A 13,683-nucleotide genomic window follows, 5' to 3' on the forward strand; every position below is an offset into this window, starting at 1 on the left:
CTGCCTCGTCATCAGAGGCACCAGTTGAGTTGGGGCCAGGCGAGGGCTGATACGAGAGCTGATACGTGTGGCTTTTAGGATGGCTCTCTTCACTTGCTGGCTCTGCAGAGCTACCTCCCCTCCCTCGCTATCTCCTACAGCGGCTGGCAGATTAGGTAGGACTAGTGCTCGCAGGACGGAGGCAGCAGTGCAGAGTGGCAGGGGGCTCCCTGGGAGTGGGGCTGGGAGCACACTGGCTGTTGGCCCCACTCCTGAGGACTATAGAATAATCATGTAATCGAAATTATTTGGTGCAGTTACATGATTATTCAATTACAAGGTATCTAACATCCCTGTTCTGGACTAGCCCTTGCCACTTTACCCTGGAACAGAGATTTGCTCATATAAGGCTAATATACTTCCCTTCCGTCACTATCTTACTCCTCTGGCCTGACCCTGTCACACTTGATAGGAATCTTTTATGATGGTGTTGAAGAGAAAAGGGGAAGAGGGTGGGAGCATTGATTGACCATGGAATCTGCGTGTCTGATGAATGACTTCTGCAGGAGCCAAACTAAGACTAATTAGAACCTAGTTGGGAGGTCTCAGCAGAGTCTGAGAGTTTAATTGATACTAATGTACAGGCAGTCCCCGGGTTACGTACAAGATAGGGACTGTAGGTTTGTTCTTAAGTTGAATCTTTATGTAAGTCGGAACTGGCGTCCAGATTCAGCCGCTGCTGAAACTGACTGCCAGTTCTGACTTACATACAGAATCAACTTAAGAACCCCAAGCGTCCCCAAGTCAGCTGCTGCTGAAACTGATCAGCAGCTGATTCCAGGAAGCCCGAGGTAGAGTAACTCTGCCTCGGGCTTCCTGTAGTCAGCGCTGGTCAGTTTCATCAGTGGCTAAATCAGGACGCCTGGGGCAGAGCAGCTGGGGTGCTGCTGGGTTGCTCTAGTAGCGCCTCTCCTCGGCGCTACTGGACCAACCCAACAGCACCCCATCTGCTCTGCCCCAGGCGTCCTGATTCAGCCGCTGCTGAAACTGACCAGCAGCGGCTGAATCAGGACCAGAGCAGCTGGGGTGCTGCTGGGTTGGTCCAGTAGCGCCCAGAGCGGCGCTGCGGGACCAACCGGCAGCGCCCCAGCTGCTCTGCCACAGGCGTCCAGAGAAAAGCCTAGTCTGCTGGGGGGGGGGGGGTTGTACTGGCTGCGCCCCCACCCTCCACCCTAGCAGACCAGGAGGACGCGGGCGGTGGACCGAGACGCACCGCGGTCCCGCCGCCTGGGTCCTCCGCGGCTTTGCTCCCAGTCTCCCTGGTCTGCTGGAGACCAGCAGACCAGGGAGATGGGGAGCAAAGCCTCTGAGGACGCCGGCAGCGGGACAGCCGCGGGGCGTCTGGGCTGTCCCGCTGCCGGATTTCCCCGCGGCTTTGCAAAGCCGCGGGGAAGCCAGCAGCGAAGCAGCCCAGGCGCGCCTGGGCTGCCTCGCTGCCCGAGCCCCCCCGCGGCTTTGCAAAGCCTCGGGGGGGCTCGGGCAGTGAGGCAGCCCAGGCGCACCTGGGCTGCATCGCTGCCGGCTTCCCCGAGGCTTTGCAAAGCCGCGGGGGGAAAGGGGGGGCCTCGGGCAGCGGCTTTGCTCCGCGTCTTCCTGGTCTGCAGACCAGGGAGACGCGGAGCAGCTTTTTTCGCCCGGAGTACATGGGCGGCGGGACCGCGAGGTCCCGCAGTCCGTGTACTCCGGGGCAGCCCCGTTCGTAACTGCGGATCCGACATAAGTCGGATCCGCGTAAGTCGGGGACTTCCTGTATGTGCTATCTTGTTCTTTCTCAGAGCCTACTTCCGTTGATTCTTCTTTTTTATATCCTCCTCCAGAGCAAAAGGGTCTCTGTATATTAGTGTTTAAAGGCTAATAGAACATTTTCACCATGTGCAAAGTATCATGGCTGATAATTATTGAATCTGTTAAATCAAATGCCTTTTTATTCTGATGAATGTTTTTCTCCTGATCGTCAAAATAGGGAACTTTGGTCACTAAATCTATTCCTCCAGGTTTTTTTTCCCCATTAACCTGTGTTTCAACTCTGAAAGAAATTTATGTAAAAATGGCAGCTTCTTAGTCAATGGATTTGTTCATTTTGCATATTCAGATTATAACAGATCATTTTAGTTACATACATTTTGATTTCTGTTGTTCTTAGAAGTGCAGAATGGACATCATTAAGAGTGATTTCTATTTCATAGTATGCATCAACAGAAGTGTTTAGTAGGTTCCAGTCAATTATTCCTGTGCAAGCCCCTTGAAATTAGTGGATTTACACAGGTGTCACTGAGAGCACAATTGAAAGGCAATGTATAAGTATGACAGATCTTCTATACTGATGGTGCACAAGGTAGAAAAATCCTACACCTTGTTTCCTCTGGCAAGACTTTGTAGTGCAGGTATTTAGGGGATAGTAGTTTTAGTTGTCAATGGAATACCATATGATTACAAAAAATTAGATACAGTAAAAGTGTTGTTATCCAGTACTCTGTTAAACAGAAAACTGATAACTGGCATTGCCCCCAGCCAATAAAGAAAATTTGAAATTAACAGTGTGAGATGGACTGCCAGCTTCACTCCTGGGGAGGAGGCTTCCTCCTGCCTGGGAGAGGAGCCGGAAAGGGCTGCTTTGTTATCTGGCACATTCAGTGAAACCGCAATCGCCGTACATCACTGTACAATGAACATGGATCATACAATCCCAGTTTTATGGAGCCATTTTTCACAATAAGCATGCAATTTATAATTTATAGTTCTGCTTTCCTCTTTCTCTGTTTAATTTAAAATACTTAAATTTAAAATTTATTCATATTTTATTTTAGGGGACACTCCATTTTATGCAGACTCCTTAGTAGGAACATATAGTAAAATCATGGATCACAAGAATTCATTAAATTTCCCAGATGATGTGGAAATATCTAAGCATGCAAAGAATCTCATCTGTGACTTCTTAACTGATAGGTAGGTGTGTGTACTATATTTGTACAATCTCACGTACAGTTGGTGCAAACACATGTGTGGTATCCTAAACAATGGATTTCTTCCCCTTTAATTGTGCTGTCTCTGTCATTCCCAGTTTTAGATAAGGTTAATTTGCCTCCTGCTTTTTAGTGGCTGGCTGTTTTGCAAGCTCTGCAATATGTTTAACTAAAACTAGTGGTTTTATGAGTACTTTTGGCAATAACTTCATTGGCCATATTCTTCTTACAAAAAATTGGCCAGTTGCCAGGTAGGGATATAAAAATTCTGATTAATCAGTCAACTGATTAAACATTGGGCCTGCCTAACATTTAACTGATTAAGCAACTAAGCAGGATCAAGCCCCGAGGCTGGGACTGTTGCCACTGTTGGCAGCAGGAGGCTCCAATCCTGGCGGAGGGGGGCGGGGCTACAGCCACCACCTGCAGCAAGGACGCTCCCAGTCCCAGTCGTGGGGATGGGGCTGCTGTCACTGCAGGCAGCAGGAGGCTACCAGCCCAGCCTCAGGACTGTTGCTGCTGCTGGCTCTCAGCCCCCCTGGGGCAGCCCTGTGCCTGTAGCAGGCCATGGGAGGGGGGGAGGGCTGCTCCCAGGCACTGGTTAATCAGCACCCAGTAAGATGATGCTTACCAGGTAACTGGTTACCCATTCAAATTCTTACTGCCAGGCAATCAGGTCCAAAATATACTTATAATGTTTGAAATACATTGTGGCTATGTCTACACTAGCATGATTTTCCACAGATGCTTTTAACGGAAAAGTTTTCCGTTAAAGCACTTGCAGAAAAGAGTGTCTAGATTGGCACGGACGCTTTTCCGCAAAAGCACTTTTTGCGGAAAAGCATCCGTGCCAATCTAGACGCGATTTTCCGCAAAAAACCCCGATCGCCATTTTCGCGATCGGGGCTTTTTTGCGCAAAACAAATCTGAGCTGTCTACACTGGCCCTTTTGCGCAAAAGCTTTGTGCAAAAGGACTTTTGCCCGAACGGGAGCAGCATAGTATTTCCGTAAGAAGCACTGATTTTAGAAAGTAGGAAGTCAGTGTTCTTGTGGAAATTCAAGCAGCCAGTGTAGACAGCTGGGAAGTTTTTCCGCAAAAGCCAAGTGCTTTTGCGGAAAAACTTGCCAGTCTAAACACAGCCTGTGAGTTCTTTGAGGCATGGCACAAGTTATTTTGTGTTCATTAAGCACTGAGCGTGTTGTCAGCACTCAGTAAATAATAATGAAAACAAATATATTATCAAAAATAGATAGTTTTATGCAGAAAGTTATTCCAGTTTTCTTAGAAGAGATGCTTATGCTTTTTAAAACTGTATTAATTTACAAGTATAGCTAATTCTCCAGAAAAGGGAGTAATTCTGAATGTAAACTGCTAAATGAGATCTGTTGTTTAGTGGAACTCTTCATTGGTATTAAGCTGATGTAGCTTGTTCTTGCCTCAGCCACCTCCACCTTTCTCTCTCTTCTCCTCCCTTTCTCTTATGCTTTGCTATGCTGATCCTCCACTTCCATGTGCTAGGACAGTCCAGGAGATGCTGTAATGGGCACAAGAATATCTAACTGCCCCTGTATAAAACTATGGTACGCCCACATCTTGAATACTGTGTACAGATGTGGTATCCTCACCTCAAAAAAGTTATTTTGGCTTTGGAAAGAACTCAGAAAAGGGCAACTAAAATGATTAGGAGTTTGGAACGGGTCCCATATGAAGAGAGGCTAAAGAGACTGGGACTTTTCAGTTTAGAAAAGAGGAGACTGAGGGGGATGTGATAGAGGTACAGTAAAACTCCGATGGTCTGGCATCTGACGGTCCGGCACTCCTGATGGTCTGGCACCATCAGGAACCCGGAAGTGCTCCGGGCAGGCGGACCATTGGAGCTGCTCTGCCCCTAGCTTCCCCTATTCAGCCGCTGCTAAAACTGACCAGCGGCTGAATCTGGGAAGCCGGAGGCAGAGCAGCTGGGGCGCTGCCGGGTAGGTCCCCTAGCGCTGCCCCTCGGGGCTGCGGGACCAACCGGGCAGCACCCCAGCTGTCCCCGATTCAGCCGCTGCTGAAACTGACCAGCGGCTGACTCCAGGAAGCCCGGGGCAGAGCAGCTCTGCCTCGGGCTTCCTGGAGTCAGCCGCTGGTCAGTATCAGCAGCATCTGACTTGGGGACACTTGGGGCAGAGCAGCTGGGGTGCTGCCGGGTTGGTCTAGTAGCGCCGAGGAGCGGCGCTGCGGGACCAACCCAGCAGCACCCCAGCTGCTCTGCCCCAGGCGTCCCCAAGAGCAGCTGGGGTGCTGCCGGGTTGGTCTCGCAGTGCCAAGGGTCGGCGCTACCAGACCAACCCCGCAGCACTCCAGCTGCTCTGCCCCAGGCGTCTCCGATTCAGCCGCTGCTGGTCAGTTTCAGCAGTGGCTGAATCAGGGACGCCTGGGGCAGAGCCGGACTATCGGAAGGGGGGGCTATGAGGGGTCTGGAGTGGCATCCCCCCCCCCCACCCCAGGCCCCTCATAGCCCCCTCTTCTGATAGTCCGGCATATCTGATAATCCGGCACCCCTGGGTCCCAAAGGTGCCAGATTATCAGAAGTTTACTGTATATAAAATCAAGAGTGGTGTGGAGAGGATGAATAAAGAAAAGTTATTTATTAGTTCCCATAATAGGAAAAACTAGAGGACACCAAATTAAATTAATAGGTAGCAGGTTTAAGGCTAATAAAAGAAAGTTCTTCTTCACACAGTACGTAGTCAACCTGTGAAATTCCTTGCCAGAGGAGGCAGTGAAGGCTAGGACTATAACAGAGTTTAAAGAGAAGCTAGATAATTTCATGGAGGTTACGTCCATAAAAGGCTATTAGCCAGGGGATAGAAATGGTGTCCCTGGCCTCTGTTTGTTAGAGGCTGGAGATGGATGGTACGAGATAAATCGCTTGATCATTGTCTTCGGTCCACCCTCTCTCTGGGGCACCTGGTGCTGGCCACTGTCAGCAGACAGGCTACTGGGCTAGATGGACCTTTGGTCTGACCCAGTACGGCCATTCTTATGTTCAAGAATGACACAGTGTAGAATCAGAGGGATAACTAACTCCCTGTTGCCCTCATACTCCCTAGTGCTGAACAGAGCTTGGCCATAGTAGAGAATCTAGTCAGTAGTTTTGACTGAGTAGAATGATTGATTTAAAAAAAAAAAAAAAAGTAAAGAAATATTTGTGGTGGTATGTACCAGTTCTGTATTTCAAAGAGGGGGACTGTGTGGTCTGCTGAAGAAGATTGCATGCAGCTAAAGAAAAAGTAATGAAAGAGCTGCTTTCGTAGGGATTTTTCTTGTTCAAGACCTAGGATGTCTGGAAAGTGGAGAGTATGTGTGTGTGTGTGTGTGTGTGTGTGTGTGTGTGTGTGTGTGTGTGTGTGTGTGTGTGTGTGTGTGTGTGTGTGTGTGTGTGTGTGTGTGTGTGTGTGTGTGTGTGTGTGTGTGTGTGTATATATATATATATATATATATATATATATATATATATATATATATATGTGTCCAGAAGTACTTCCCCCACGTGGGTATGCCTTCCTGTTTATATTAAATGTGGTGCTTGAGGGGTTTATTTTAAACAGATGCCTTTTTTCTGTATGCATGATTATTACTGAAGCACTTAAAGTGACAAGAAGGAATGAGTATCTATCATGTGACTGGCTTGTTTAAGTCTGTAAGTTGTTTTTATGTTCCTAGAGCTAACTTAAAAGAGAGTTTTATATAAAGAATAAGTTTGTTATAACTTCTAAAACTTGCCATATAGTGACTTCATTATATATGAAAGCAAAAGACATGTAAGGGTTATTTTTCAGGGGAGGACGTTAGAAATTTTGAATACTTATTTCATTGGGATTTTGAATAACCGTTCTGTGTTCTAAGCCAGACCTCCCTTCATTTGCGTCCCAAGGTTTGTCATGTGGTTTGGCAGACTTTCTAAGTTTGCCGTTAATTTTTTTTTTTTATTTAAAACTTGTGCCTGTGTGCTCCCCTTCCACAAAAAAATCTAGATGGAAAAATGTTGTACTCCACACGTGGCAGATTCAGAATTCTAGCCATTTTAATACTTACAGCGAGCCTGCAAAGAAACTGGGAGCATTTTTAATATGAGAAATGACTGATGAGTTGATTTTAACCAAAGTTAGCCTGAATTACATTTACTGTCCATATATCTTTGAATCTTAATTTTGTTTAAAGTTTCTTTAAGTGCAAGTTACAAGTTATTTAACAAAAATGAAGTAATGATTTTCTAATGTGAAATTGGGTTAATTGCTATGTTTAGGGAGGTGCGACTTGGGAGAAATGGGGTAGAAGAAATTAAACAGCACCCTTTCTTTAAGAGCGATCAGTGGAACTGGGATAACATTCGAGAGAGTAAGTAAATTGTAGTTTAGATTTTAACATATTGAATATTTGCATAAAAAGCTAATTTGATTAGCTTTAGTTAATTAACAGCATGGAATTAAAAATGTAACACTTAAAATATTACTGTACAAAACTTATGTGAAGTAATTTTTTGTCTCAAGGGCTTTCACATAAATTGTTTCTCTTGCTATCATTCTTGTCAATAGAAAAAGCTGTCCTAAATACCTCTTTTCTCTTTTAATCAAAACTTCTGTTATGAAATGCACTTATTGAAGCTTCTTAATATAGTTAAAATTGGGATTAAATATGTGTCTTAAATCTTGCTGCTTTAGAAAATGTATGTTTTGTGAGGTAAAAACTGTGCCTGCCTCAGGAAATTGATTTTTTTAATGGTTTTCTTTGTATTGTGTGGTAACAGATAATTTCAAACCAGTTACTTTGTCAAATGTAGGTGTGGAAAGAAAATATATACCATGTACCAGGTTTACCGTATGTGTTGATATTGTGTGTCGAAATACCCCTAACGGAATGTTACCATAAAGCTGACTATTTTTTCCTTTGTAGCTGCTGCTCCTGTTGTACCTGAGCTTAGCAGTGACATAGACAGCAGTAATTTTGATGACATTGAGGATGACAAAGGAGACGTGGAAACCTTTCCAATCCCCAAAGCCTTTGTGGGAAACCAGCTGCCTTTTATAGGATTTACCTATTATCGAGAGAATCTGTATGTGACATATTTTAATGTACATTTTGTCAAATACAGCTGAAAATTATTTAATTATATTCCTGTCTTCTTGGTTAAACACACGTGTAATTTTACACTGTAATATAGTTCTGTCCCTTGTTGAATATGTAAAATGTGGAGTTTAAGTTGGATTTATCAAAATATGCCAATTTTTAGATGTTTCTAATTTTATGTAGTAACTTATAAAATTGCTGTTGTGTTCTAGCCTATATACTCTTTTTTTTTTTAATTAGCTAATTTCAGAAAAAAAGTGTACAAATAGAGCATATGCTGTGTTAGGGCTGTTTCTTTTCATTACTATTTAAGTTCAATTTGCATTATGAGTCATGTGTATTCTATCTACATAATTAATATAACTATTGTAAGTAATTCCTTTAAACATTAGAAACTAGTATTGAACTGAAGTTAAGTCTGAACATTCATTTTGGTCAAGAGAACATTCAAATGAAAACTCATACTGAATAAAAATGGCTTAATTCTGAGACTAGCCTAGTGGAGATTAAGACTTGAGAGAATTGATTAAAATGAGTTGATTGGCATGGTTGCTAGAGTTGTTGAAAACTTGAATAAGAGTTGGTTTTTTTCTGACAGGTTGCTAAGTGACTCTCCTCAGTCTTGTAGAGAAAATGAATCCATGCAATCCAGGAAAAATGAGGTAAGTACTTTTTAAAAATAAACTTTAATGTATGTTTAACTTATTTTGCTATGACTGTTAAGACTTGTACAATGTTCAGTTATGAATAATTGTGTAATTCTGTATAATATATTTTATCTAATTACTGACAGATTCAATCTGTGAACATGAAAATGTCAAACTACTATATGAAATTGTAGAGTATAAATTTTAATGAATGGCTTGTGTTTATATAGTATTAATTTCATGTAGAAATAAGAGTTGTATTAATGTTTGTGTAAATTACTGCAATAATTGAAAATGCATTTCCTGTAATTAAACAAATATTTGTAAACTCCAGAATATTTTCTAATTAAAACATGATTATAGTCCAAGATGACCTTCAAAGTATAAGATATTCTGTGTCTGAAATTTGAGTACTCATAGTAATACAATTTTTTAAAATAGGTTTTTGGAAATATTTCTTTGCCTTTTTAATGCTCACAATTTAAAAAAAATGATTTCTTTTTTACAGGACAGCAAAGAGGTAGGTGCATTATTTTGAATAATGAAAAAGTAAGATAGATATTTTTTGTTACCATGAAATAATATCTTAAAAGTTTAGGATGATAAACCTTTAACAGTAGATTAATCTGTTTATGAATAAACAAATTGTGTAAATTGCTTATAAGAAGAGACCCTACAGTCAGTTATAAATGAAATAAGGTTAATAGTCATTCAAATTTATACTATAGTTACCTTTAATTCCTATTTGGCAACCAGAATTTGTTTTGCAAATAAATGTGTAAGACATTTTTTTCACCAGAAAACATTTTGCTCCAGGGAACATTGTAGATTTTGGCTCCACATCTATGTGATTCATCACAAATTTGTCCAGGGGAGGAAAAGTTAAATTTTCACGCATTATTGGTGAAGGAATGGTTATAACCTTAAAACTGACCCTCAGCTGGCATGAGTGTGTGAATCAGGAACATTTATTCAGAATTTGTGGATTGCCAACTGAGTTAATGCACTAAAATGACAGGAAGTCTGTTTGGATTTTTGTATATATCAAAGTAAATTAATATATTAACACTATTGATGTTAGCCCTCTCTTAGTAAATCAACAGAATTTTGTCTTTAATTAAAAATTGTGAGGGTTTGCTCATTTTTAAACCTTACAAGCAACTGTGGAAAAAGATCATACTACACACCAGGCAAACGTAAAAATAAATAATCACATGCTTCCTTTCCATCATATGTGCTGATTACCAGTTTTTCATGTTTTACTTAAAGCCCCTAGCTTTTAGTCATGTAATTGTGACCATCTCACATTCCATTTTTTAAAGTGTTTCTATTTCTTATAATAGCAGGAAAAAAATTTGAAAACATGAACCCTGTAGACTCAGAAGCCCAGAAGGCAATTAAAATCTCCCAAATTTATTGTCTTTAAGCCAATCTTATAAATGGTTTGTATTGACTCATGGTTTTAGAATGTCAGGAATTGAAAATACGGAGTTTTCCAAAATATCATTGGGACAAATCAGGTTCTGAGCAAGTGTTAGTCAAACACATTTGTTACCTTCTTTCATGATAAATTCTACCGAAACGTTTTCAGAGCATTCTTAAAATGTTGTGTATTTTGGTCATATACCTGATAGAGCTTTTATGGAGGGACTAATTCAAAGAATCTGCTCTCAAAGGATGCAGTTAGAGAGAATAAAGGAGAGGGCCAGAAACAACATTCTGTTCCTGTGGAGCTTTTGTGGCTCACCATCTGCAGCACGTAATACTGTGATGGCTAGATATATTTTTTTTTTATTGTAAGCAACAAGTTTAGATTCTATGGATATCTTCATGAAGAATCTTCATGAATGTTCCTGTCTTGTAGAGAGATAGCTTTAATTCCCAATAATAGAGTGGGGGTGATTGGTTGAGAAATAATGTTCTGTCCCCATCAAATTGAAAGATTATCTTGATATTCATTGCTCATTTTCCTTGGTTAGTTAACTGAACTACACTCATTTTTATACAGCAGTACTTTATATGTAAACCATACACTTTCTGACAGTTTGCACAGTTTCAGAAAAAACTGAGCAAGTTAGAAGAACAACTCAGTAATGAAATTCAAGCCAAAGATGAACTAGAACAGAAATGCAGGTAAGAATTATATTTGGTATATTTATGCCAGACATATTTTAATTTTCCATTTTGAAAACTTAAAATACAATTTAAAGCATTCTTCAGGGACTGTAACTCCACCAAGCCTATCTCATTTTAAACAGCCAGTTTGTTAGCCCCATATGATGAACACTACCTTTGAAAGATAACAGGGGTTCTAATGGGTCAGGCCAGTGGTTCATCTACATCATTAGTCTCTCTTCTGACAGTGGCCAGTGCCAGATGCTTCTGTAATGAACAGAACAGGGCAGTTACTGAGTAATCTATACCTTGTAGTCAGTTGGAGATAGGGATACCTGGAGCATGGAGTTGTACCCCTAACCATCTTTTTTGTGTGGTGGGTTTTTTGTTTTTGTTTTTTCGTTTTTAAGAGAAGACATCTCTGCAGGACACAATATATTTTTTCTCAGTGCTTGTCTGGTTGCTTAAAATAGGATTCACTATAGAAGATTCACAAGGTGCATCCACGTTATTTTGTTTTTCATTTTAACTGATGGTTGCTTTTGTTCTAATATTTGTTTTCTTATTCTTTAGGTCTGTCAATGCTCGTTTAGAGAAGATAGTGAAAGAACTAGATGAAGAGGTAAATCGTATTTTTATTGCACTTATACCTTAATTGTTCTGATATATGTCCTAAGTATGTTTACTTTCCTCAGGATGCACCAACTTTTACATGACATTGGTACAACAGCATGAGTGTATGTTCTAACAGTACATCCTAACATAAATGTGCTGCCACTATTGCAATAACTTGGCAAGAGGAGGGTAAAGTGATACCTACAGTATTTTAATTGATTCCAGAATCATGTTTACTATGTCCTATGCCTTAGTTAATAGTTTATAGAGAAATAACTTTTAAATACAATTTCTGTGAATTGAATTCCCATGAAAGATGCAGGGTTGATTCTGTTGAAGGCTGAAATATTCCCTCCATAGAGCAGATAACAGGCCTTCAACTATCTCTCTATTGCCCTATCCTTGTATCTCAACCCTAATTGGTATGCCCATTTAATCATTGGTTTTGCTGCTGAGTCTGCCAGTTTTGCTGATGTCGCTTGTTCATTCTGTACTCTTTTGCTGGAAACTAGATAGAAATCCCTGGATACATTTAGCATAGACCAGGGGTTTGGAACCTTTTTTGGGCTGGGGGCCATTGACCCACAGATATATCAGTTGGGGGCCACACACAAGTGAGAAGCAACCAAACCCTCAATAACGTGGCCCTTAGCAGGGAGAAGCCTCAGAGCCTGGATCCAGGCAAGTTGTGGGCCGCATGCAGCCCTCAGCCCTTAGGTTCCCCACACCTGACATAGAACATCAACAGCCTTCATACGGGAACAGTTTTTGGGCACTGCCAGCCAGGAGTATATTTGAACTGGTCTTATACCCATTGCTGGTCTCCTGACTACCCAAATTCCTCAGCAATAATATTTTATGACTGTACAATTATATGCCAATTGTGTATTGTTCTGCAATTATATAAGAACACAGCTATTAAGTGTTATGGTGTATGCATGCTGTAGTCAGATTAAGTACATATTTGTGTATTTAAGTTAATTGCAATTCATGAGCTACCTTTAGAATTTTTGAAGTAATACCATGGTTCTGTGATTTTTCTTTAAATTTAACTATGATTTATCTCCAGGTAACATCAAGGAAGAATGTAGAATCTGCATTAAGGCAATTAGAAAGAGAGAAAGCTCTTCTTCAGCACAAGAATGCAGAATACCAGCGCAAAGCAGAACACGAAGCAGATAAAAAACGCAATTTGGAAAATGATGGTATGTAGAACAGTACTTTAAATGGGGTACATGGAGATTTTAACATAAGGTAGCAGAACTGTTGTCTTGTTTGTAAGATCTGTTTAAAGATAATCAGTGTGTGATGGAGGGCACTTATGATTATTTTATTGTAGTTAACAGTTTGAAAGACCAACTTGAAGATTTGAAAAGGAGAAATCAGAACTCTCAAATATCAAATGAGAAAATCAATCAGCTACAAAGACAGGCAAGTTGTGTGTGTTAATTTAAAATCATTGTTTTAATAGGCTATTGGGGCACCCTTCTTAGCAAATGAAAATTGCATGTAGTTACAGAAGTTGCTATCTAACATGAAATGCTGGTCTACTAATATAATGTTAGTAAACGTTTCCATACTTCTCTTTTTCCTTTGATCCATAAATTGTTGATTAAATTGAAATAGAGATGGTTGTTTTGTATTTTAATAGTCTAAAATGTGTTTTTACTAATCAATAGCTGGATGAAGCCAATGCTTTGCTACGCACAGAGTCTGATACTGCTGCCAGGTTAAGGAAGAACCAGACTGAAAGTACAAAGCAAATTCAGCAGTTGGAAGCTAATAATCGAGAATTGCAAGATAAAAACTGCATGCTGGAGAATGCTAAACTCAAACTTGAGAAGGACTACATCAATCTTCAGTCAGCCCTAGAATCTGAAAGAAGAGATCGAAGTCACGGGTCAGAGATTATCAGCGATCTACAAGGTAATGTGTCTACTTTGATTCAAGGTGCAGAAATAGAAAAGAGTATAATATAATTATTTGATCTGGGAATTGTAACTAAGTTTAATAAATTATCCAAGTCAACTATATCTTTCCATAATAACATTTCATCAGTAGATGTCAAATGATGCTAGCACATCTGAATCACCTAGAAGACAGACATTTTTGAGTAGTCAAAACATATTCACAATTAACAGTTATGAATTATTGCTAACTTTTTATTGGACTAATTGATGTTTTCAACAT

The 13,683-nt window shown here is 40.7% G+C and overlaps 1 protein-coding gene across 8 annotated transcripts in view; it reads left to right on the forward strand.

The window, feature by feature from the left end:
- The window catches only part of ROCK2 (Rho associated coiled-coil containing protein kinase 2), a 155,931-nt gene that overhangs the window by 101,443 nt on the left and 40,805 nt on the right, over positions 1–13,683 (forward strand). For 6 of the 8 annotated variants that reach the window (XR_012902516.1, XM_075923480.1, XM_075923482.1 and 3 more), the window contains 10 exons: positions 2,847–2,985; positions 7,296–7,387; positions 7,943–8,102; positions 8,715–8,778; positions 9,272–9,283; positions 10,808–10,896; positions 11,452–11,500; positions 12,563–12,698; positions 12,833–12,924; positions 13,173–13,419. Coding sequence is in view for 7 of the 8 variants with exons in the window: in XM_075923480.1 (XP_075779595.1) it covers positions 2,847–2,985; positions 7,296–7,387; positions 7,943–8,102; positions 8,715–8,778; positions 9,272–9,283; positions 10,808–10,896; positions 11,452–11,500; positions 12,563–12,698; positions 12,833–12,924; positions 13,173–13,419 (1,080 nt within the window). In the remaining variant the exon portion in view is untranslated. The remainder of the gene's footprint in view (positions 1–2,846; positions 2,986–7,295; positions 7,388–7,942; positions 8,103–8,714; positions 8,779–9,271; positions 9,284–10,807; positions 10,897–11,451; positions 11,501–12,562; positions 12,699–12,832; positions 12,925–13,172; positions 13,420–13,683) is intronic. The other 2 variants (XM_075923481.1, XM_075923485.1) reach the window with 1 other exon arrangement.

The sequence above is a fragment of the Pelodiscus sinensis genome, chromosome 3 (genome assembly GCF_049634645.1).
Source record: "Pelodiscus sinensis isolate JC-2024 chromosome 3, ASM4963464v1, whole genome shotgun sequence".
NCBI classification, from domain to species: domain Eukaryota; kingdom Metazoa; phylum Chordata; order Testudines; family Trionychidae; genus Pelodiscus; species Pelodiscus sinensis.